General features: G+C 36.0%; 1 protein-coding gene across 1 annotated transcript; it reads left to right on the top strand.

Moving 5' to 3' along the window:
• Positions 1-239: 239 nt before the first annotated feature.
• On the top strand, positions 240-1,356 carry LOC111883415 (HMG-Y-related protein A). Its single transcript, XM_023879750.3, has 2 exons — positions 240-397; positions 595-1,356. Exons 1-2 carry the CDS (start codon positions 347-349, stop codon positions 1,039-1,041), a joined length of 498 nt encoding a protein of 165 aa, XP_023735518.1. The 5' UTR covers positions 240-346; the 3' UTR covers positions 1,042-1,356.
• Positions 1,357-27,048: the final 25,692 nt, after the last annotated feature.

The raw sequence follows: 27,048 nt of genomic DNA, 5'->3' as shown, positions 1-27,048 counted from the left end.
AAAGTATAAAAGTAAAAGTAATTTCTATCTATTTTTTGGGATTTTAATAATGTAAAGAAGAACAAAGAGAGAAGGAGAAAACTCCCTCCTACAAGAAAACCACTTCACAACCACTACACAGTAGGCACGTCACCGATCCGCGTGATTCCATCCATAAACAAACCCAAAACCGTTGATCTAATCACCACAATAAATCTTGACCGTCCATTTCTTTCCTGAAGCGAGAAACTCTTCGCATAAATCGTCTCCAAAAGGTCTCTACCATGCACACACTTTGTTACTGTGCTTCTTCGAAGCTGACATCTCCTTTCTCTCTTCTCTGTACAATCTCCTGCACTTCCTTCCAATGGCCGCCGCAAAACATACCCAATCCCCATCACTGCCACCATATTCAGAGGTAATTTTTAACCCATTCCATGTTCTTACTTCTTTTTTGAGCCCTAAGTTTGAATTCAAGTTATTTAGTACAGATTTTGTAGGTTTAGCTAGATGGGTTTTTGGGTTTTGTTCAATTTACTGTTGGGTGTAGGGCGAATTTAGTTTTAGGGATGTAATTTAGGTTTAGAAATTGATTTCTGTTGGTGCTTTGTGCAGATGATTTTCGCTGCAATTGATTCGCTGAAAGTCAAGGAAGGTGCAAGCGAATCCTCGATTTCAGACTACATCGAATCAACCTGTGATAATTTGCCAGATGAACACGCCAATATACTGACTGATAACTTGAACAAATTGGTTGAAAGCGGCGAGCTAGTGGTGTTGAATGACAACTACATGCGACCGGAGCCCACCGAAACTCCGAAGCGCGGCCGTGGTCGCCCACCGAAGGCCAAGGACCCTTCTGTTTCAGAGGCTGTGACTCAGGCGGAGCCTGGGTCCGAAGTTAAGAGGGGAAGAGGACGACCCAAGAAAGATCCTAACGCGCCATCTTCAGCCAAGAAAGTTAAGGTTGGATCTACCTCGCCGCCGTCGTCCAAAACCGGCCGGCCAAGAGGTCGGCCACGCAAGGTGCAGCCGGAGTTGACAAGCGTTGAAGCCAATTAACCTTTAACTTGATGCAAAGAAGAGAACAGATGTTGCAGACTGATTTCCAAATCAGAAATTTCTATGTTTAGAGTAATGTACAATTCTCACTGTATGATGTACAAGGAACTATAACTAGCATTCTCTGGATTTAGAAGTTTTATCTCTGCAAATTTCAATTACCTAACAAAAAGCCTTTTTATAAAGGGTTTCTTATTAGTTTAAGGTGTTTTTAATGTCTTTAGGGTTTCTTGTAATATAACTTCTATGTTAAATGCATTTGTGTGTTGTAATTTGCCTACTTTTAATATAAAAAAGTATCAAATGGTTTCTTGACTTATATTATTAAATATTAGGGTTGATTTATGTTATTACTATTTTTATATTTGATGCTTGTGTGTATTAATTGGGTAGTCCTTTTCCCAAAGTTAAAAAGATTCGAAAGTACTAACATTTAAAGATGTATAAACTTCGAACTACCCTTATCTTTGAAGTCAAAAGATTCAAAAGTATAGTTTTTAATGCATAATGTACAAGTACATATAAGTTTTAATGCACTGTGTACAAGTACTACTGCTTGGATTGCGGATATCAGAAAGTTATGGGCATGTTATTAAAGATATGTACAAAAGAGATGCTTTTTTAGTCTTTGTATAAAAATGGTGGATTTTTTTTTGTTTGATACCCCAAAAAGCATCATCGCTTGATGGGAATTAAGGGAAATGGCATCTTGAAACATTCCACTTGGTAGGTAGTGTGATTTAATTTATCATATGTTAATAGGATTATTATTGCTAAAAGGGCCCTATTATTGAATATATATATACATAATACATCAAATTAGAAACAAGGTATGTGGTAACATTATCATGCAAATGATGTCATTTGAGAATAACTTTGTTTGCATGATTTGTCCGTACAAAGGTAAGTTATAACTTGCAAGAACGAAAAACTAGAAAAAACTTAGACAATTCTTCATTTAAGATCTTTTTCGAATTTTTATTTACGCGACTAATTGATCTTGTTTGTCATTATATTATTATTCTTTTTATTATCTATTTGTTTATAGTAGGTTTGAAAATATCTAATATCTAATAATCATTAAAAGCTCATGACAAAAACTTGTTAATTTGTTATAAATTTCGAAAAACAACTTTGTTTTAAAGAAGCTGTTATAATAGCTTTATGGACTTTCAAGAGCTTTTTACTTTGATAAAAGTGTTATATCATTAAATGATTATATTTTGAGTTATTACCATCTTTTAATCTCTTATATTACTATTATCAATATTTTTGGAAAATATAAGATGAATTCCATTAATACCCATAACGAATTAGCGATATTTGTATTTTATTTGACAAAATCGATTCATGATTTATTATTGGACTACTATTTTACCAATTTACAATAATCGCACACCTTCAAATGTTATATGTACCCTCAACGAAGTATTCTCACACTATTATTTTACAAACTACTACAATCGTGTACCCGCGAATGATGTATAAGTTCATTTATTTTCATGAATTTAGAATCACAATGTTATGTATGTCTAACAATATACTTATCAAATTCCTATATCTTTCTATACAAAAGTTTTATTTTGAGTGACGTTCTTTGTAAAATTCTCCTATGCAATCCAAAATCCAATATGTCCTCGAAAGCGAAATGAGTTGTATGCTTCATCGATATAGAGTTATCATTGCGAATATGAAAATTGCTATTGTTTCAATCTTAACATGTTCCCTAATGTTGATTCAGATCATCCATACTTCTACCATGGTGGATCATATCCACCTAAGATGCCTCATTATATTTCTAACACTATGAACGACATTAAAGAAGACCATGAAAGGGACCCATAAAAGATAAAAGAGTTAAATAGTTAATACCCGTGTAAAGACTCGCCTAGCATAGATAAAAAAAATGATGAAATCAATCCTCCCTAATAAATGAAAATGATTTTGCCACATGTCATCTTCTAATACATTCTTGCCACATGTCATTATGTAAGATATTTAAATTACTTAAATTCCACATGTCATTATGTGGATTTTTATTTCTTTATTAATCAAAAATTATAATTCCATTAATTAATACTTCTATTATTATATATATAAAGTATTTATTGTATTAAATGTGTAAATCAATATTATAATTATTAAAGATATTTTATTTCCATAAATTTCATTTTTTTTTCAAATTCAAATAAACTTATTGTTTAATCCTTTATAACATTTTATTTTAATCAATCCGTATAATATACGGGTTACACAACTAGTTACTAATATTATGAAAAAACAAGATGGAAAATTGAATTGATTGCGCTGTAAGGAGTTTATGATACTAATATTGCATACCACATGTTCTAGTTCAAAGAATTAAATTGATCCCAGAAGCTCGATGATAATAACATTAAAAGTGAGTTTCACCCGCTCATGAAACAATTGTTGAGGCTGTTGCACATTTTGAAAATTATAGTGCTTTTCAAGTAACCTTATTTTCAATCCGGCTTCAATGATTCATAGTCAACTTTGCAAAATTTGAATTTCAAAGTATTTTTATGTAGAAATCAAATTTCAAAATCAGTTTTTTCGGATAGCAGATTTGATATCCAAATCCGTATCCGAAATTTTGGATACAGGTTCGGATACCATTTTGAATATCCATTTTTTTGTTAATTTAAACAATCTAAAAATAGATGTATTTGACCAATAATTATATGAAGAAACCTTCTTAATCTTTATATTAAAACTTTTAAGCAACAAAACAAAGGAAAAATACTTGGAAACAATCTATAAAATGGTTAGCTCCTTTTTATAATAAGTTTGCATTACCATTAAATATAATAATTACTCTGGGAACAATCTATCACGGTAGGAGATTTAGAGTACTAACCTAGAGAAAATCTAAAATTTTCACATTATCACTTCTCCAGGCAGATCTTCTTCATCGGTTAGCTCCCTTGTTTCAACTAATCTTTCTAAGTTGTCCACTTTTCTCTTCAGTTGTGCAATGTTGCCATTTTCTTTTTGTCTTTCACATGTACTCCAACCAGATAGAATTTTCTTTACATGTTTGAATTTGGCTAGCATATATCTATCAGCTGAGCCATAGCCTCTGAATAAATGCCATGCATTCTCGAACACCTCTTCAAAGCTACTTCTGAGCATCCATGAGTTGAAGAAGCGGAATGGAGGGGGGGGGGTTTCCACAATCAACAATGGCGGGTTTGAGGATTAGAGGCGAGTGATCTGAATGTTCTCTAGGGAGCGCGATAACTGAGGATAGGGGTTGTTGAGATATAAAATTAGAGCAAACAAGGAATCTATCAATTTTGATAAGTTTGAAACCCTCTTCCCTTAAAAATGCATATTTTCGACCACCCATTTGGAATTCTTCTAATCCAGCATCTGCAATGAAACCGTTAAAGTCACTCGTTGATAGTTTGCAAAATCTTGAGTTAAATTTGTCCTCAGGTTTACGAACAGTGTTGAAATCTCCAAAAAATACCCAATTTCCCGAAATGTCATTTTTTAATTCGTATAGCTCGCTCCATAGAGCACGTTTGTCCGAGATCGATTAAGGGGCATAAACATTGACTATAATTGTAGTTCCTTGAAACCCTTTCCATTAACCTGCAATGGCTATTTGTCCGAACGTCGTTTAAATTTTAGCTGTATATATTTTATATGTATATAAATATAAAGGTTATTTCATTCAGTTTCAATACCCTTTGTAACATGTCGAGCAAGTGGTTGCATTCATGAACAGTTGGTATCAATACAGAAAGCATATATAAATTATAATAAGTATAATTTATGATTCAAGAATACTAACTCACGAATCAAGTATACTAGAGTCACTATTTACAAGAACAAGGGTTTGATTCAAAACTAAATAAGGGTATACAACTTACAAATACATTTCAAGTATACTAAACAAGGAGCATACTATCAATCATTTCACAATGATTGGGTTTTCATTATTATTATACACGTAACGTCTATATGCTTTTTATGAGACAATATATTCAGGTTGTTTATTCATTTAAACAACATAGTTAAAGTCCTGATATTATAACCAAAATCTCCAGTCGGGGATCGAATCAAATGTGTATAGATCTATATTGGGATTGACAACCCCGCGCTCAGACTACTAGCTACAGCCGGACATACACGCCTATGAGTGACAATTGTTATCAACAGTTTTGACGCCTTCAAAGTGTTGTTTTAGGCCATCTAGTCATAGTATGGTTATAATAACTCAATAGAAAGATATTAACAATACGGTTAGTTTATAATTAACTAAACATGAGTACATTTTCAAAGTAATAGTTTACAAAGATACATTTACAGTATTACTTTACAGTTTACAATAACAGCTGGTGGAGCCAGACACACTCACTTTTACAGGTTTTACTAAGGAATACAAATACAGAACACTGGTTTACAAACAGAATGGTTTTATGAGATTAAAACTACTTGTCATATACAACCGAAATTATAGGATTTTCTGGAACAATTTACATATTCAAAGAACAGAAAACATACTTTCAAACATAAATACTTATGCACTCACTCAACGTTATGTTGATACTCTCTTTTCAAATTACTTGTATTCTCAGGGAATTAGTAGACAGATACTCCCCGAGCTTTTGAGAAGACGGAGCTGTTTTGAGTCATGTCTTCTTTCTTTTACTATAACTATTTTGGTGTCAATATATAGTGATTGAACACATGTAAAAACTTATACTTATTAATGCAATAGTTGTTTGTACTTTGATTACTATAATGCATGTATTGTGATACTACAAATGAATTCATCCACCCTCGGACGTTTCTGCCATCTGGTTTGGGGTGTGACATCCATAGACTATGATCAACCCCCTTTGAGTGTATTCAGTGGTGTAGTATCATAAAAATCAAGACTTGGACGTTGGAATCAAGCCATGCATGAGATATGAGAATTTTGAGTTAAGAGAGTGAGAGTTTTGTGTGTTTGTGACCTTATCAGCCATGTAAAGGCTTAAAGTCACTGACTTTATGGAGTAAGGGCTATTAGGGAGTCCAGATCTATGATATGATCCAAGGTCTTAACTGCATAAGACCAAACGAGTAGAAAGAGTGAAACAGGGACGTACGCTGGGCGTAATCCCAATACGCACAGCGTAGGGGTCGAGCATCCCCAATGTCTGCATGATAGCTGAGTACGCCCAGCGTAAATATCTGGTACGCGCAACATACGCGCTGCCATTGACTTTTGGTTGACTTTTAGGGTTTGGTCAATTTGTGGACTATTAAGGCCATGGAGGGGTAAAATGGTCTTTTACACTTCTGTGACTTTGTAGAAGGGTTGGTCTAGCTTCATTGAGCCATTATTAATTAGGTATAATTATCGTATTGTGTTAGACGGAGGCTAGACCGGTTATTTGAGTTCGAGATTATCCGAGTTCTTACGAGGTGAGTCTTCTCACTATCCTTTACCATGAGTGGTATCTATGTGTGACCGGAGGGTCTTATGTGCTTATTGGAGTTATGTGATATTATGCATTTTTATGTGTGATATATATGCTATATTTTGTGTTTATTAAGATCGGATGAGAGGGTCCAACCCGAGTTGTGGGATCGGAGGGTTTCCACCAAGACAGGACCGGAGGGTCCAAACTGAGCTGTGAGACCGGAGGGTCCTCAATGAAACACATGACCAGAGGGTCCACACTGAGACGTATGAGACCGGAGGGTCCATGTCGAGTTATATCCATGAGAGGCTTATTATTTGTGTATGTGGTATTTTGGGAACTCACTAAGCTTCGTGCTTACCGTGTTATGTGATATGTGTTTCAGGTACTTATCAGGATCACGGGAAGGCACCGACTTGATTGTACATACATCTGAGCTGGAGATATATTTTTGGAGGATCCTGGATTTATGATAAACAATTTTTGAAATATGTGTTGATAATGGATACTTGAGATTTTTGAGAAAATGTGACATGTGTTTTATTGTGTTTGAAAATGAAAATTTTGGTTTGAAAATTTACAGTGTTACAACATGTACGTAAAGTAAACTTTACATAGGAAGTATGCCCTAGGAACTCAGATCTGCAATATGGATCTTTGGGGTGGCTTATAAACATCTGAATGGAGAAAAGACTGTAGGGACTCGACGAGTTGCATGATATGCTTATTGATCTGCAAAATAGATCTTTGGGGTGTTCGAGCTGTATTTGGAGGAGGTTGATATTATCATTTTGAGCTACTTGAGAGGTGAGTCGTCCTCACTATACTAACAGGGGGCACCAATGTCATCCCTTTACGGATTTGTACCCGAGTTATTGCATGATATGCTTATTGATTTGCATCCTGGTAGTTAGGATGGTGATATGCTTAGTGATCTGGTTAGGTCGGTATCCTGGTATATAGGATGATGTTATGTTAGTGACCGGTTAGGTCTGTATTCTGGTTATAGGATGTTGTTATGATTAGTGATCTGTTAGATTGGTTTGACTGTTATATATGCTAGCATATGATATTTATGTACACATGTTTGTTGGGGGTTGGGTTGAGGCGGTCCTGCTTTGTGTTGAAGGCCAACATACCCAGGGCGGTCCGGATAAACCAAAGGCCCAACAAGCGGTTTGGATAGGCTGTAGGCCCTGTGAGGCGGTCCAGACGTGCCGAAGGCTCGGAGAGCGATCCAGATAGGCTGAAGGCCTGCGAGGCGGTCCAGTCAGGCTGAAGGCTCACTATGCATGTTGTTCGCTTATATGTTATTGATATATTTTATGACGTTGGTATTTTGAGGGTAACTCACTAAGCCTTCGAACTTACATTTATCGATTATTGTTTCAGGTACCTTTGATGATCGTGGGAAGGCGAAGACGTGATAGTACAACTCCTCATATTTCATGATTTTTTTATGATTGATTCTGGGATACTCTAACATTATACTATTTTGGAAACATGTTTTGTAATAATCGTTGGTTTTGAAAATTTGTTAAAAAGTTTAAATTTGGCATGATTTTTATGGATGTTACATTGGGGATACTTGATGCCATGCTAGAATGAGAATGATTATTGGTATTGGTAAATGCTAAGTGTATGTCTTGAAAATTGTATACGGTTAGGATCTTATAGCCTTAGAATAGTGTATTTGGCTTTATTTCTTGTTTTGTGTATAATTTGCATGCATAAGGCAGCCGACAGTGAGGGTGGATGTGGAAAACATGAGTTATGGTATGTGGGTTGAATGTTCTATGATATTTGTGGGTCAGAGATTACCCTAGGGTAAGCCTAGGATGGGATTAGTGATAGGAGTCATCAGATTGCGAATTGTATGTGTGGATAGAATTGTGTGATTGGAGTATGTTGGTTAGTTTTCCGTTGTCTGAATGCTACTTGCTTCATGCTTTATAGGGCTCTTAGTAATGTGAGTTAGCTACTAAGTGCATATACTAAGTCACATGTAGCACATGCTAGATAATCTCAGAGTGAAGGACTTGACCCTATTACGCAGCTCTCTTCTGAGTCCAACCGTTCTAGGGATGAGTCTTTATTTGAAGGATTATATGATCTCTTCTACATGTGGCTATATTCATGAGGTAGCTAGTTGAAATTACTGGGAATCTTTCAAAAGTTGAGGACTGGGTGGGTTGGGAACCTAAGAGAGCCTAGGATATGCTCCAGTGAGTTAGTGGGGGCAGTTCAGTGAGGTTAGGAACCTAGGAGAGCCTATGAGTTGCTTTGGTGGGTATTATGTTGTCGTTTAGCAGATAGTTGGTACATTAGTGGAGTAGGTGACTCGGAGGATTCAGGAGGATTGATGAGGAAAGTATGGATAGGTGTGGAAGGTAGTATTGGGTCCGTACTACTAAAAGCACAAGATCCGTACTCGAATCGGTAAGAGTCTTGGAGAATTCGAGAAGCTTCGGGGAGGAGGATCCTTGAGTATGTTTTGACTAGTGGTTTTGTGGTTTTTTAGTTTGGAGATGAGCACTCGAGGAGGTGGTTCAGGTTCATGTTTTGGTTTGGGTTCGGACTCAGTTATGGGTGTTGAGTCGATTAGCAGGCAGATACGGGATTTTATCTCGTCGGAGATTACCTGCGGTATTTTGGAGCAAACCCCTGTGATCTTTGGTTCAGTCACGGAGGGGATGTTGGAGGTATTAGATAGTCGTCTCAGGGCCTTTCGGGCCGAGATTGTGGCAAGGCAGTTGAGGGATCATCAGGAGCCCGGAGCTTGTGCATCTCAAGGATCCTTTTGGAAGGAGGATCTTAATGTTGTCTCGAGTCATCTGGGATCGGAGGTGGGTCATACACGTTGTCTTTAGGAGAGTTTACCACATGATTGGATCAATGTGGAGGTTTCGCGAGCCCTACGCGAGGAGATACCCGACATCATTAGTCGCGTCACTGATAGGTTGATCGCTAAATTCCAAAGTCAGACCGCGATTGTTCAGACGATTGATGAGGTAATAAGGGTAACTCAGGAGAAGGAGATTGGTTTGGATGGATAACTGGGAATGAGGAAGCGGGAACATGGTCCAGGTCGACAAACCGAGCAGTTGGGTGCGGTCGCAGCAAGTGTCAGAAACCTGAGGGGTCGTGGCAGTTGCACGAAGGACGAAGGGGTACGAAAGGATATTCTAGCAGGTCTAAGTGCGGAAGGTGCGGGTGCTGTTGGATTAGTGTCTAAGTCCATAACTATTTTGGTATGTACTTGACCCGATTATGAGCATGGTCCTTTTGGGTTGCCTTCACCATAGCAATATGTAGGATGATTTAAAGAGAGAAAGGTTTAAATATGATTTATTAATATATTATGAGAATAATATATTAAAGGAGAAATCATATTGTTTAATTAATATTAGTCAAGAATTAATTGTTAATTAATTTTGTGGCTAAAAGAGATTAACTAAACTTAGGGGACTGAAGTTGTAATTATAAGATAATTATAATTGGGCTATGGATCACCTAATAATATATAGGTTGGACGAATTCTATGGGAAGCCCATTAGAAATCGTCCAAGGGATATGTTTAAGGAGTCCATGGGCTGCTTAGGGCCTAAGCAGTCAAATTAGGGTTTCCTAGTTGTAAACCCTAATAGCCTACATGTATATAAAGGGCCCCAATGCCCCAAAAACGTGGACAAGTCTTCCATTAGGGTTTCCAGCCGTTTTTGGGCAGCCTCTCTTCTTCTCCTCTTCATCCAAGTTGTATATGGTGTTTGTGACTCCATTAGAGGTGCAGCACTTGAGGCACTAAGCTTTCTAAGGCCAATTCAAGCAAGGAATTGATTGTTATTGCTATATAACAATCAAAGGTAATTCTATAAACCCTAATTCAGTTTGTGATTTGTTAGATCTAAGTTTGTTAGTCTTGGATTCAAAGCATGTTCAATAGAGAAACCTAGATCCAAGCATTAAGGTTTGTATGAGCACATAGGATTGTTCTTATGCCTAAAACCCATCAGTGGTATCAGAGCCTTGATTGGTTTCAGTTGTATATGATGATTAACTGCTTTATTTGCTGAAAAATCGATTTTTGGCCTCTGCCCGACCTGACTCGGCGAGTCAGTGGATGAACTCGGCGAGTCTGTCCCTGACTCGGCGAGTCCAGTCCCTGACTCGGCGAGTCCAGGGGTCAGACAGAGGGAATTCCGGGTTTTTGCTACTGTTTTGACTTGGATCTGATGCCTAATTCATTTTTTGAAGTTAAAATCCGAATTTTATCTTAAATTAGTGATTATCCTTGCCAAAACAATAGATAATTTCAAATCTTTTAGATATTGGTTGTTTATATGATAAATATGGATTATTTCAAATTATTTGGTAATTATCTAGTGACTAAAATAAGATTAGGTCAAATATAGATAATTGTAAAATTAATTGTTTAATTTGAATTATTTGTTGTTTGATCCCTTATGTTTTGAAAAGTTTCAAAACTTGTCCTCAAGTTTTGGAATTTAAATTTTTTGATTAAAAGGTTTAAATTTTGAAATGTTAAATTCTAAAACCCTAGTATTTTGAAAAGTTCAAATAACACCCTTATGGTTTTATTAATTAGTTAAAGTGTATAATTAAAAGTGATTTAATAAACCCATAAAGTTTTGGTTTACATTTAATTAAATTAAAAGTATAATTTTACTGAATTAAACCACCTAGTATTTTAAAAGTGTAAAATACACCCTATACTATATATAACATTAAAAGTCTAATATTATATATATGTATGAGTAAACAGTCAGTCTTACCGTTAGTAGGCCTCATTCACGAAACTGGTCTATAAGGGGTGTTTAAGGAAATTGCCTATAAAATGGCGATTGAATGGGTATCCACTCTTACCCACCGCACTCTTGACTAGTGGAGGGTCGTTAGCCGAACGGGTAGAATAGGACAGAAACCTTCCATTATAAGTATAATGAAGTACAAAGTAACTAAATGCTTTTTCAAATTCCCAAATCATAGTTACTTTAGGCAAAATGTGAAATTGTATGCTAACCCATGGAATTACACTTCGTACCCTTGTCAAACGTTAGTGGAGCGTGTGTGGTTAACCGGCACACTAATTTGGGGATGACATTGGTGGCGAAGGGTGGCTCGATGCTTATCATAGATCAATGGAGCGTGTGTGGCTAACCGACACATTGATTAGGTGATTGTAGCATTGGGTGCACCACGTGATTCGTATGGTTATTCACACCTTGTTTGTGATCCTCGGCATCCCAGTCACAAATAGTAGGGCATAATCGAGATTAAACATGCCATTGAAAAGTTCAATGAATCTCAAAAGATCTAGGAGTTTCAATTCATTTAAAACTTAAACTTCTTTTTCGTTTTTCATGGTGGAAATTGGTAAATCGTCATTTACCTACCTTCAAATATTTTACAACTAGATTACGACATCCCTTTTCTAGGTTGTAGAATATTGTGTTGGATCCTAGCTTGATGTTTCATTTGGGTGTTACATCAAGAATTCTAATCAACTTAACTTGAATTTTCTCCCGTTTTGTAGATGTCTGAATCTTACAATGGTCTTCCCAAATCCTTTGGAACAAGCTTTCCAAATGAAGATGATGTTCCGAGATATGATCAAGGAAATGAGAGTCATGCTTCACTTCCTCCACCTCCTCCAATTGTTCTCCCTGACCCACAAGTTTAAATGCTTGAAAAGTTCAAGCTCACTCAAGCCCTTTTGGCGAGTAAACACGAAGATGGGAAACCTGTGTGTGCACACGTCTTAGAGATGAAGTCATACATTGATAGGTTAAGCATGTTGGGTGTCGAGATTTCAAGTGAGTTGGCTGTTGACTGGGTTCTTCAGTCACTTTCTAAATCATATAGTGAGTTTGTTAGAGAGTACTATATGATGGACCACGACGTGACCCTAATTGATCTCACCTATTTGCTTTTAGCTGCTGAATCAGCAATGATTTGGCGTGCTGGTCAAGCAAATTTGTCTAGTGAATCAAACTCCCAAACTTCAATGGACACTAGCAACATTGGAAGTCCAGAAAGAACTAAGTCTGTGATTGTCCGATGTGCTGTGCCAAAGGAGTCCATTTGCTTTTATTGCCAAAAGAAAGGGCATTGGAGACGAAGTTGCCCTAACTACCTGAGAGATCTAAGAGATGGGAGAGTCAAGACGTATGGCTCTGCTTCAGGTAAAATCCATTATCTAACTCTTTTGAGTTCCTATTCTAGATTCTTAATACATGATGTGATAAGATTACATTTTGATGTTTTTGTAGGATCGAAGAAAAGAAAGGAAGCTTGAGGTAAGAAGTGAGCTGAATCTAATCATGAAGAAATGGATTTCGATCGCATTACTTGAAGAATGGATTCTTGAGCTACTACTTGGAGTTAGAATAGATTGTTAAGAAATATGTAATAACATTGTTTTTCAATTGAATTGCATTGTAAGAACAAATTTTTTTTCCGCAATAAAATGAATTTTGATTTTATCTTATTTATTTATCCTTGTGATGGCATGTATGAAAAATTGATGTTTGAATGTTTCTATTATTAGCAATAATGGATTTGATTCTTAATTGTGTTATTTGTGGAAATGTCAAAAGTTTACCAAATAGGGAGAGTTTCTCATCGCCCAAGTTTCAATTGGACAGAAACTTGGAATCATGCAATGTGTATTGTATGATGAATGAAAAACTTTCACATTTGGGAAACTTAGACTAATTCTTTGGCAAAGTGTCAATTGAAGGACTAGGAGATCGAGTACACTAGGTCGTACGTTGATCAAGTCTACCACAAGAGTGACAAAGATATTCGTCATGATTTGCTAAAGTTTAGTAAATATGGTTATACTTATAAGATTGAGTATAATTCTGAGTTAACTGAAATAGTTTCAATCAATAGCAGAACGAATAAGAAGAATCAAGAAGGCAGAAAGATAAAAGTTTCTCCATTCTAAGAAGAAGGGAGAGTACCTTTTATTGTGTTTTATGATAAGTCTTAATGATTAAGAACCATGTCTCAATTGATCCTCTAAGTGAGTCTTAGTGCAGTTGCATGTCTAAGAAGAGGAATCAAGAATTGTAGAAATGGTTAAATCAATAAGTCAATCATACTTCGTTCCAATATCAAGTCTTAAAGTCAAGATTGTGACATTGAGTGAAAAGTCTTAAGTAGGTTTATAACACTCATCAAATGTGGAATTTAGAAAAAGGTTTTCTTATTCTTGCACATTTAAAATTAGTAAGTTGTGATGTCTTGGATAAGACAAAGACCAACTAGGACCAATTGTGTGAAGTGTTTTGTTTTGATAAGAACTACACTAACTCTTGAATATTTGCTTTGTCAAGAACTGTTTCTTGACAAGAGAATCTTATATGTCAAGGAGTCAGTGGGAGTCTTAATGGTCTTGAAAAGTTTCAAGAACAAATCAAGAATATACCTTATCGATCATCACTAGCACACGACTTGAGGTTTACAACCTATCGTGCTGACATTATTTTGTTTCTTTGCCATTCCAATTGAGTTAATTGTGTATGTGAGTTCTATGAGTACTCATTTGAATGCATACTAGAGCCTTAGTCGATGGAAAGTACATTGATATGTAAGGACAAGTTACTAAACTACTTGGAAGACATGGTGGGCACTCGTGTTACCATAGGGCAAGAAATCAAGATTAAGAAAGTTCGGTCCATATGAGTTTGGATTTGTCGCAAACCTTGGTTTTGGCAAATTCACATGGATAGGAACTCATACACCATAAAATCTAAGTGTCATAAGATTCCCTCCTTCATGAAAATGACTGTGAGGAAATACTTTCACTAAGAGAGGTTTTAAGAAGATAGCAATTGTGAAAAGTGTATTCTCACATTCGATTATGGTTACGACATCCCTTTCCATAGTTCGAATTATGAGATTTGGCAATTAGTTTCAACATTTGGAACTTAGTAACATAAGTTCTGAATTGTTTAAACACACATATGAGCTATCTAAGACAAAGGTGTATAAGTTTAAGAAGCTTAGATAAAGGCTTATCGAAGCATCTGGTATTAGAAATATGAATTTCAGAAATTCAATAGGCATTGTTTTCTAGAAGTTCATTTGTTTTCTGAATACATGTCAAAGCTAGTGGGAGCATAAGTGTTATGCTTATATGATAATAATCATCATGACAGTGGGAGCATAAGTGTTATGCTTGTATGATTATTATGGCGAGTATTACAAGTTAGCAATATTAATTATAGAAAAACAAAGATTCAATTTGCAAAGTTGCATGGGTTGAAAAGTTGTTTTAATATAATTAAGGGAGAGAATATTATACTCCATTTCAAAATCTAAAGCTTAGATTAAGAAATTTTAATAGTTTCAGTCAAAGGATACATTGTGAGTTCTTAAAATTCGATTATGATTACGACATCCCTCTTCATAGTTCGAATTATGAGAACATGACACATAAAATATTATGGCAAAAGATTGGTAAAGTATCATATCTTTATGTGAGACATTATGCATCGTGTCCCATACACTTCGGGTATAGGATCGATTGCAAATGATATAATAATTTACCATTCTAAATTTTTTTAAATGTCTAGCGCATTAAGAGGGAAAAAGGACTAGAATGGGTTTTGACTAAAATTATTAAACAACTATCAAAGGACAATCCAAAGTTCGCTGAGGATTGGTCGCTTGTGAGTAGTTGGAAGTATGGTATTGGATGGACCATATCGACATTATAATGAATAGATAAGATTCTATTAAGAATGAGTTGTCATATGGCAAATGTGGAAATGTTTCCATATTGGGAGTTGGATATTAAGAATCTATGTCTAGATTAGAAACTTTTATGCAAGAAGGATGTTCAAAGGAATGTACTTTGAATGTGAGACTTCGCGTCTATAGAATTGTCTTGTATCAATTTCTAAGTAAATACTTTGTAATTTCATTAGCCAAGTCTTGGTGACTTTTGTGCTATGACTTTACGAAAGGATCGTTGTGTAAAATGTTAGAATCTAGCATATTCTAGTAGTGAAAGAACCTTGTGTTCTTACACTAACAATGGGGATTGAGGAATTGTGAAATGAGAATCATTGGAAAAGTTTTCAATTGTTCTATTTCACAAAGCATGGACCATAGGAAACAAAGTGTGCATGCTTAGAGCATGGGACAGTTGTTGCTGTAATTCAAGTAATGAGTTGACTATCCGAAACATTAAATGATAATAATGAGTAATCAATATGGTGGTTAAATAGAAGTGTTTTATTTACTCTCACAAGTTTGGGGCCATATAGCATTAAGTATTATTATTATGTTTCAGTTTGCATGTTTTGACTTCCAGAATAACTAGGTTATTCAAACATCCACAGTCGGTCATACGTTGGAAGTAAGTATGAAGGAAGACTGTCATGAATCTGTCTGTAGATTGTCTGAAGTGTTTAGACATGGCACAAGTTTGCTGCAGAGTTCATGAGTGCTTTGATAAGATTAGAGTATTGGATTAAACCCACGCTCACTTGGATCACTTCATGGTTTTATCACGAGTGATTAGTGAGACGATAATATTGTATATTCTTGAAACCGAGACGTGTGAGTTGTTATTTGTTAGTCGGTTACACATTGATAATAAGTAAACACACCAGTAACTTGGTGTTATAAAACTTATTGTTGTGTGTGATTTGATTAGTAAATGCAAGCGAGCATATGAGTCGAAGTTTATCCATTCCTTTTACCCAAAGTAGGATAAAAGCGATATCTGTGGGCCTCTCGATGATTTAATGATGACACCTAAGCGCTTGGCCAAGCCGGGACTAAGTTGATGTGTTCAATTGTAGTCTGTTGTCAGTCGTCATAAATCGGAAGTCGGGAAACAGTATAGAGAGAATGATTGAAATTCATGTCTTTTGTCTATACGATATCTTAAGAATGGAGGAATATATAATCCCTTATCTAAAGGACACGCTATCTGATAAGATCAGAGTTGACAGCGGCTTTTGAAAGCTACGATTGCTGATCAGGTTCTGAAGTCATACGGAAAATAGTTATTAGACTTATCCAAGTGGGAGACTGTTGGATTAGTGTCTAAGTCCATAACTATTTTGGTATGTACTTGACCCGATTATGAGCATGGTCCTTTTGGGTTGCCTTCACCATAGCAATATGTAGGATGACTTAAGGAGAGAAAGGTTTAAATATGATTTATTAATATATTATGAGAATAATATATTAAAGGAGAAATCATATTGTTTAATTAATATTAGTCAAGAATTAATTGTTAATTAATTTTGTGGCTAAAAGAGATTAATTAAACTTAGGGGACTGAAGTTGTAATTATAAGATAATTATAATTGGGCTATGGATCACCTAATAATATATAGGTTGGACGAATTCTATGGGAAGCCCATTAGAAATCGTCCAAGGGATATGTTTAAGGAGTCCATGGGCTGCTTAGGGCCTAAGCAGTCAAATTAGGGTTTCCTAGTTGTAAACCCTAATAGCCTACATGTATATAAAGGGCCCCAATGCCCCAAAAACGTGGACAAGTCTTCCATTAGGGTTTCCAGCCGTTTTTGGGCAGCCTCTCTTCTTCTCCTCTTCATCCAAGTTGTATATGGTGTTTGTGACTCCATTAGAGGTGCAGCACTTGAGGCACTAAGCTTTCTAAGGCCAATTCAAGCAAGGAATTGATTGTTATTGCTATATAACAATCAAAGGTAATTCTATAAACCCTAATTCAGTTTGTGATTTGTTAGATCTAAGTTTTTTAGTCTTGGATTCAAAGCATGTTCAATAGAGAAACCTAGATCCAAGCATTAAGGTTTGTATGAGCACATAGGATTGTTCTTATGCCTAAAACCCATCAGGTGCAAGGGTCACAATTGCCAATAATGCACGTTGGAGGTAAAGTTGTTCCATCGTTGTCATTAGCTTGGTTTTATTAGGGTGAATTGCCCCTGTATAATGGTTAGGGCTGCTCTGGATTCTCCACTGGTACTTCTACAGGAAGTCAAGATCGAGCCGCAATAGATCGCTGATATGTAGTTTGAATTCCCCTATCTGTAATGAAATTATGGTGTAATTACTCTTAAACAACAGTTGTATTACTTTGGAATCTCACTGAGTTTCGGGTAAGTGTATCAAAGGGTTTATTTCTTTGTTTGTGTTTGGATTATATTTTCAAGAAATATCATATGCCAATTGCATACTATGAATTATAAGTACTAAGTGAAAGGTCGTTCCCTTTTGGCTGGTTCAGGGTGTTCAGTGTTCTCTCAATTCGTAATAGAGATTGGTCAAGGGTATTATGTAGGATTTTGTGGTTAGTTTCTTCGAGCTAGTCCACCCGTACCGATGAGATATAGTGGTTGCATCACCTGTCCTGGTATGAGCGGAGGAGGCTTAAGGGAAACTCCTGGGTTCTAGCACCACCATCGCTAGGAGAGGAGCGGTAGCATAAGGATACGAGTGTAGTTGCATGGGTTGTTTGACCATTGGATGTTCTAAGGGAATGGTATTCTTCACATGGGACGTGTTGATTAGAGTTCAGTGGTTCTACGAGGATTCGTTAGACAGAGTAAAGATTAAGGTCTCTAGTTACTAGCATGGGAGGTGGATTGGGGTTTCGAACTAGACCAGATTTCAAGGGTGCACTTCAAGATTTCAGAGGATGGACGATCTTAGGATTTGACAGATAATTGATCACTAGCATGGGTAAGCACATCTTGTCGGTAGTAGACTATTAAGGAGTAAGAAGGATTGGGAATCTTTTAATTCTCACGTGTCGTGAAGACTTAGTTAAATCTAAGTGGGGGAGAATCGATCAGGTATTCAGGAGCAGAAACAGGAGTGAAACTAGGATATGTTTCACATCCTTGCCAGGGAGAAAGACCGACCAAGCGGCTATATAGATTGAGGATAGAGTAAGTCAAGAGTCGGGAGACTCACCAACATTGAGATCACATTCTCGTGATGGTTGACAGTGTGCCCTAGGAAACTGGGTCAGGGATTTCATTCAGGACATGATTTCAGATTGGGATATTAGATCGTGTATGTATGCTCGACTTTAGGTGTGTTCAGATTAGTAATCAGAGGTGGAGTCAGCGTGGAAAGTGATATAAGACTACGGTATAGCCGTAGCATTCACTAACAACTAGTCAACGTGGAAAGTGATATAAGACTGCGGGTGTAGCTGCATCATTTACAAGGTTCTCAGATAGTGTTGGAAGTGTTGTAAGACTGTGGGTGTAGCCGTAACATTCACAAGGATCTCAAATAGTGTTGGAAGTGTTGTAAGACTGCGGGTGTAGCTTTAGCATTCACAAGGTTTCTTGATAGTGTTGGAAGTGTTGTCAGATTACGGGTGTAGTCGTAGCATTCACAAGGTTTCCTGATGGTGTTGGAAGTGTTGTGAGTCTGCAGGTGTATCCGTAGCATTCACAAGGTTTCCCGATAACGTTGGAAGTGTTGTAAGTCTACGGGTGTAGTCGTAGCATTCACAAGGTTTTCAGATTGCGTTAGAGTGTTGTAAGCCTGCGAAGGTAACCGTAGCTTTCACTAGGTTGATAGATAGTTTAGGAGTGATGTTAGATCACGAGAAGAACAGTAGTGCCCATCAGTTTGGGTGCAGCAGTGAGGGCATGGAAATCCACGAACTGGGTTACGAAATTACCCAGATGGGTTAGAACTTTCTGAGCCAGTGATAAGACAGTGGGAGCACCACTACTGTCATGGGATCAAGGAAATGATGGGCCGCATAAGGTTGTTTGTTATATAATGTTATATTTAGTCACGTAGCAATCACTTTTAGCCTCGGATTTGGTGATGTCAGTGATGAGATTTGTAATCGAGTTTAAAATCAATTCAAGTATGAATTTAGAAAGAAGAATAACGATGAACAAGAGAGTAAATATAATATTTGTTCAGCTCATATTATGCTTTTGATTTTACAGAGTACAAAGAATAATCTGTAAAAGCTGAGTGAAAAAGTTCTACTACTCACTTAGTACAGACCCCTATTTATAGGAGAAAAAAAGCATAACAATACTAAGGACTAGACATTAAGACTACTCTTTATAATGCCTTAGTACAAATAACATTACATCCGAAGACCCTTCTTACGAAGACAAAATAAACTTCGTAACAATCTAACTGACACTTCGACGACTATTACAACATTTAAGCCCTAACAATCTCCCCCTTTGGAATAAAGGTCGAAGTCTTCAAGACGTCAGTGATTGAACGGCATACATCAGCACTCTTCGGATTTCCATGTACCAAGAGATAACTTTCTTTATCTCTTTCTTATCTCCTTCTGGGTTCTTCTTGCAATGGTTCATACGAACAATTAAGTTCGTATATTGTGAGTTGGTGTATCTCTCCACTTCGCAAGTTTGAAATAAAAACCTTTTAGCTCTTCCAGCTTTGTCTTTTCCTGCAAAAACTATCCCCAATGGCTTTAAACAGATTTCACCGACTTCGTAATTTTTCAACTCATTCTGCTTCTTCGAAGGCGCCATTGGTGCAATTATGTCGAAGCCTTTGACAGTAGCAAGTTCGACATCTGTTTGAGCTAAGCACTCAAAATAATTCTCTAAAAATATTTTTATGTGCCTACACCCAAGACTGAAAACATATGGTTCTGTTTCTTGAAGAAAAGAAAATGACTTATCTTTAAGCATCAAGGCAATGTTGATGAGATCATATGTGTTCATCAAAGGAAAGTCTGCCACTGTAAATTCTTGTAACTTTCCACTTGCTCTTGCCACAGTGTACTTCAAATTTTGAAACTTCCCTTCGAAAATGACATCCCTTTTTATAGATATCACCTTCTTGATCTTCTCCAAAAACCATACTTCTTCTTGAGCCTTCGCTAATACAGCATGAAATCTTATCTTCATCTTCTTTCCCTCTTCAATTTCCATTGATTTTGTTTCAGCCTTGAACTGTGGCATAACGAACATCATTTCATTGACTGGAAAGTCAAGTTGACCAAAATCTCTGTTCGTCACCACAAAGCTCTTCTTCGGAACCTTTTCAAAAGAATACATGTTATCAAACATCACCCTGGATTCTATTGTTTCGTAATTGAAAACTTTCGAAGGATCACCCTTATCAACATTCGAACCATCCAAAGCTCTTTGTCTCATTATACTTTGAACATGCCTCATTCTTTCAACCTCAGCTGCCACCTCAGCTTTCTTCTCTTTATTTGACTTCTCAACCATAACTCCTTTTCCCTTGTCTTTAATATTTGACGGAGCCATATTCTTTGAAGAAGAGACATCACTCTGTTTCTCAATTACAATACCTTTTGATATAGGTTTTGAAATTGGAACTGTTGTAGTCACAGTCGAAATAACTGGAGCAGCTGAAACAACAGTTGGTTTTACTACCACTTTCGAAGGATACACTTTTCCAACTACATTCATATCTTTAGTTGTCTTTACTTGTTCTCCAGACTTTGTATGACCAATCTTTTCTCCCCCTTGCACCCCTGTAACAGCAGGTGGGGCATCTGATACGTTTTGTAAAAGGCTTGAAATACGAAGTAATGGAGCTAAGTGTTTGTGTAGGATAGCTTCGAAATGAGTAAATTTCTGAGAAAGAAATTCTTGAGAAACAATTGGAGAGATAGATTTCGAAGACAGGTCTTGGAGTTCTTTCAACAACATGACCAACTCTCCAAAATTTTGTTCTTCTTTGGCAAAAAGAGAGGTCATTTGAGGATTCATCTGCTCGAACATTTTGACACATTGTACAACCGCATCACAAATAATGTCGATCTTTTGATGTGCTGATTCATAACCTTGTTGAATATTCTGAACCTCCTTCGTCATGTCTTCACGAAGTTCGCGAATTTGCATGTTAACATCTTCACGTACCTTCTTGACTTCTTATACGAAGAGCACATGACGCTCCTTCGTAACAATCTTCAGATCCTTCACCTCCATCATAAACTCAGACCTCAGGGAATTGATTCGATTCTCTGTAGAAATATCATTTTGATCAATCTTCTCAAGAACTCTACTTTCTGAATCACGAATTAATCCTGATGCCTTCGAAATTACCCTGCCTTCCATTTCCTTCATTATTGAATCAACTTCCATGGTTGTAACTCCAGCACTGCCCACATCTGCTTGAGATTGCAAGATAGAATTCAATTTCGAATTCAAAATCTTGAACTGCTTCATGGTCATCAGCATATGATCAGGAAAATCTTCTTCGGCTTTATCAAAATGAAGAGATTCGAACGTTCCTCCAAAGCCTTCGTTATCAGTTTCATCATCAACAGCCATGGTTTCATCAATAGGTGATGATGGATGGGGTGGATCAATTGATTGAGTTGAGAATATTGTGGTAAATGGTTGATCCATAATTGATTGAAATGTTGGAGAATCAGTTGTTGATGTAACCTGGGGTAAAGAAGTTGGTTCAATAAGCTTCACATCATCAGGCGTCGAAATACCAGTAGGCTGACTGATATCTACTGCTTTTGGAATTTCATCCTCGGGTGTCTCAGGAACTTGCTCTACCTCTTCGATTCTTTGGTTTTTCTTCAAATATTTTGCAAGATCCTCAGCCCTTCGTTTCTTAGACGATGGAGATACCGAAGCTGGAATTTCCCTAACTGTGACCCCTTGATGTGTGACTTGTGTTTTCTTCACCAGCTGAGACTTTCTCTTGATTTTGATACGTCGAAAAACACCCGTCTTCGAAGGAATCGTTTCTTTCGATAGAGACGCTTCGATTATTGGTGTATCAACCACTGAGGTTAAAATTGGAGACACCTCTTCGACAGTACCAGATGTAGCTATTGGCATTTGGTTCTTTGTTTCTGCCTTCACCCCTTTTTCCGAAGACCCACCCTCTGTCTTCTTCGATTTCTTAGACTTCTTCTTCTCTTCGTGTTGTAACATACCAGTAACGACAGTTGTGTCAATAGATTGCAAATATGACACCAAAACATCATTCGTCGGATCCACCAGATCTTGTCATTATCATATTTAAGAATGGGTAAACCTCTTACCAGATCTTGTCCGACAAGTTTGTTGATGTTTCAAAAATTGAGATGTGATAATCTCTTGTGCCATAACCAGCTAACATCGGCAGCAGCCTTCGAAAGTAAACACACAGCAGGTTTGCCTACAATAGGAACAATATCCAATGTAAACATATCACCTTTTCGTTTTGACTTAAGTAAAACTTCCTTTGTCTCAACATTCGAAATGACACTGCCTTCTTCATTAAAAAGAACTTGATTTCCAGTGCCCACAACAAGTTGTGAAACACTTATCAAATTGTGTTGTAAACCTTCAACAAATGCAACTCGGTTGACGGTGAAATTTCCATTCGTTATCTTTCCATAACCCTTGACTTTGCATTTGTGATTATTGCCAAACTTAACCACTCCTCCATTTTCTAGGCTTCGAAAATCACGCAAGTTTTCCTTCTTCCCAGTCATGTGACGTGAGCAACCACTATCAATATACCACTTGTTATCATATTGCTCGTCACAAAGTACCTGCGATTATTGAAAAAATTTAGGTACCCAAGCCTTGTTTGGTCCATTCATATTAGGTTTGTTTTTCAATTGTAAAGTACAACCATTAACCCAATCACAAACTTTTGTTTTGAAACTGCCAATAAATTTAACATTTTCATTCGAAGGGTCAGATATATGATTTTTTATTATTTTCAAATTTTCACTAATTATACCCTTCGCATTTTGAGTTTGTGATGTTTCACTTTTTGCTTTTGTGACCGGCTGCCAAACTTTAACTGAAATATTTGATTCTTTGGATGACGAACTACCATTTGTTGAAGGATTAGCATACTTGTCATACGCCTCATGTATTTGTTCTTTCGAAAACTTACTTGATTGATATATTTTTCCTTTTCCTTCCAACCAATGATCAATATTTCTTTTCGTTGTTATTCCCTTCGCATATGAGACTTTGTCAGCTTGTTTCTTCAACGGATTATAACATTTTGCTGAACTTGGAACATAATCCACTTTTGGTTTTGAAATATATGATTCATGATAAGATGTATTGATTTGTGATTTTGAAATCTGTGTTCCAACCTTTTGCTGAAAAATTTTTCTTGGTAGTGTTGTTTTTGTTCCATTTGAAACTTTTGTTTTAATATTTGAAAATGAATCATTTTTCTTTTCAAAACTTTGAGACTTTGATTTTTCTCTAAAAACTTTTCTTCCTCTTGAAAAAATTGTTGATATCATATTTAATGATTCAATAGTTTGCCAAAAAATTGTTTTTCTCGCTTGACGTTTCGAAATATTATTTTCCTTTGAAAAATTTTCAACTTGAGCTTTAAATTCTTTTGAATTTAATTTTATTGCTTTGTTGACTATTTTAACATTTGTTTTAACACCTTCGTTCTTTGTAAACACATTTTCAGTTGGGTTAACTTTCTTCTTTTCAACTTTTGACTTTTCAACCCATACTCTTTTTTGGTTTTTGATGTGGAAATTTATATGAATTCTTTGTAAGATTGTTTTCAATTGTGCTTTGATTCGAAAAGAAACCTTCATTTGAAGTTTGCATATTGTCTTCCTCAACCATCTTTTTGAATTCATGCTTTATATTTTCAACATTACCTGTTGTTACGAAGACTTGATTTGGGAACACAATATCATCAGTGCATTTGAAGATTGGATAAACAATAGTATTCGATTCAAGATAATGAGCACCTTTTTCACTAAGAATTTTCTCAAATTCTTGTGTATCCAAATAAACTTGATCAACCACCACTCGAGGAATTTCAATTTCTTTCGACCTTTGAATTGGCTTCGAATTTGTGTTTTCTTCCTCATTATCACTATCATCGGTTTGACTATCATGTATTTCCACAAACTCCATATCACAAACTTTCGAAGTTGAGGGTTCATCAGTGTCAATTTTTATGAATAAATCTTCACATTTTTCTTTCCCTTTAAAAGAATTTGCTACATTTATGACAGACAATTGAGAACAATCTACATCCTCTAAATCACTAATTTCACTAATATTATCAGAATTATCTTCAATATCAGCAAAATTAGTTTCACAATTAGATGTAGAATTCTCAGTCTTTTTCAAAATTCGAAGTTGTTCTGATTTAGATAAGGTCTCATTTACAATTTTTACTAAATCATTAGCATCAAGATAATCTTCGACTTTAGCAATTCCAAATCTAAACCTATCATCTGGAACTTTGTTAAAAATAGAAATTTCTTTTTCACAATCATATGAAATACTATCTACCTTAGCTCTATCATAAGCTAAAAATGGTAGTAATTTTCTATGTTGTTCCTTACTTATTTCACTCGAATGATGTAACTCAGTTAATTTTCCATACAATCTTTTCGCAGAATTACAAAAAATATTTCTTTGTGCTAACAACAAGTTTATTTCCTTTGCTAAACTCTCCCTATCCTCCATAATATTCGAAACTTGCAATTCTAAGTAATCAATCCTAGTGACTTTTGAATCCAATTTTTTTTTCTCTAGTAATTGATCACTTAACTTTTTCGCTTCATTGCTAGCAGACACAACAATTGAATCAAAGTAAGTAACAGTTTCATCAAAAGATACTAACTCAGAATTATATGCAGAAACTGGAATGTTAAAAGATTCAAGAATGTTACGTACCTTGGTAGTCATAGGCGACCTGTCAGTAGACTTCGAAACGAAGCATTGCCCACACACTTCGTAAATCTGTTCTTCATCTGAATCCTCTTCCATCTTTGCATACATAGCTCCATGTGATGGATTTTTCATCTCTTCATCATCTGAACCCAAAGACCATATTTGATATGTGTCATCCGATTCAGTTTCTCCATGAGCCACCAATGACAAATTCTTTGCTTTCGACTTTACTTCCTCCAGTTTCTCAGTGTAATAAGCTTCATCCTTTGTTTTATTTTTCTTTTCCTCCTTCCTCAACAAGCAATCTACTGCCAAGTGATTTGCTCCATAGCAATAATGGCAATTAATCCCTGTATCACCTTTCAACATCATCTTCATTTGCTCCATTTCACTCTTCGAATCAGTCTTCACTTCTTTCTTCTTCTCATCCACTTTATTTTTGTTCTCAAAACTACCCTTCGAATCTGATGACTTTATCTTTGGATTAAAAGGTTTTCTTGAAAAATTTCTTTACTCGATTGTTTGAGTAAAATGCAACAGCCTCATCATCAGAATTCATCAGAAAACCTTCTTCTTCATCAGACTTCGATTTTTCATTCTCTCTTTCTGAAACCTTCGAAACAAGTGCCAATGGTCCACCAAGACTTGCAATCGCTTCCTCTGCTATTTCATTAACTTCATTTTCATGAGATTTTAATTGATTGTACAGGTCATTCAAAGTCGAAGTATCAAAACTCTGTTGATTTTTCACCATCATACTCACACTCCTCCACTCCTTTCAAAGTCCCATTACAAATATCAAGTTGTATTCCATTGATGACCTTGTAATACTATAACGATTACAACGATAAATTAGCTCGTTGAACCGATCATAGTATACTTCAATGGATTCAGATTCTTTCTGTTTGAAATCTTTGAGGTCCACCAGGCATTGTTTCATAGATGTGATCTTCGTCTTTTCACTTCCTTGAAATTTGTCTTTGAGATTGTTCCATATTTCTTTAGCTGTTGTGCATGTTCTGACATAATTGTACACAACAGGAGGTAAGGCACCTCTTAATTCGCTCATGCATTTCTTCTCCAGTTGTTTTAAACGATTGGATTGATTATCTACTTCCGAACTGCTTGAAGACACACCGATTGGCTGAACTTGTGCAGGTTGGTTGATTTCTCCTGAGATGCATTTCCATAATTCTTCATCCAATCCGTTCAAGTAATCTTGCATACGATCTGCCCACTGATCGTAATATTCTGGAATAAGCATCGGAATCTTTGTGGATGAACCAAGCAAATGAGAAAATGATGTCATCGAATTCAGATTGAATGACGCCATTGTTGTATGGACAAAAACTTCAAGATGATACAAAAACTTTGAGAATATTAAAATCAAATTGTATTTTTCAAATCAGAATTACACAACGAACACTCGATTTACAAATATGTTCGCAGAATCAAATCCTAGATTGAGATCAAGAAGAATTTTTCACACTAAAAAAGAACGGAAATTTTTTGAATCAAACAGTAGATTCAAAAATCTTTTTGAACATATGAAAATCAGATCACAGAAAGGATTCCTGCTCTGATACCAATTGATGAGATTTGTAATCGAGTTTAAAATCAATTCAAGTATGAATTTAGAAAGAAGAATAACAATGAACACGAGAGTAAATATAATATTTGTTCAGCTCATATTATGCTTTTGATTTTATAGAGTACAAAGAATAATCTGTAAAAGCTGAGTGAAAAAGTTCTACTACTCACTTAGTACAGACCCCTATTTATAGGAGAACAAAAGCATAACAATACTAAGGACTAGACATTAAGACTACTCTTTATAATGCCTTAGTACAAATAACATTACATCCGAAGACCCTTCTTACGAAGACAAAATAAACTTCGTAACAATCTAACTGACA

The sequence above is a fragment of the Lactuca sativa genome, chromosome 2 (genome assembly GCF_002870075.4).
Source record: "Lactuca sativa cultivar Salinas chromosome 2, Lsat_Salinas_v11, whole genome shotgun sequence".
Taxonomy (NCBI): domain Eukaryota; kingdom Viridiplantae; phylum Streptophyta; class Magnoliopsida; order Asterales; family Asteraceae; genus Lactuca; species Lactuca sativa.
This window is presented reverse-complemented; position numbering and strand designations above follow the sequence as displayed.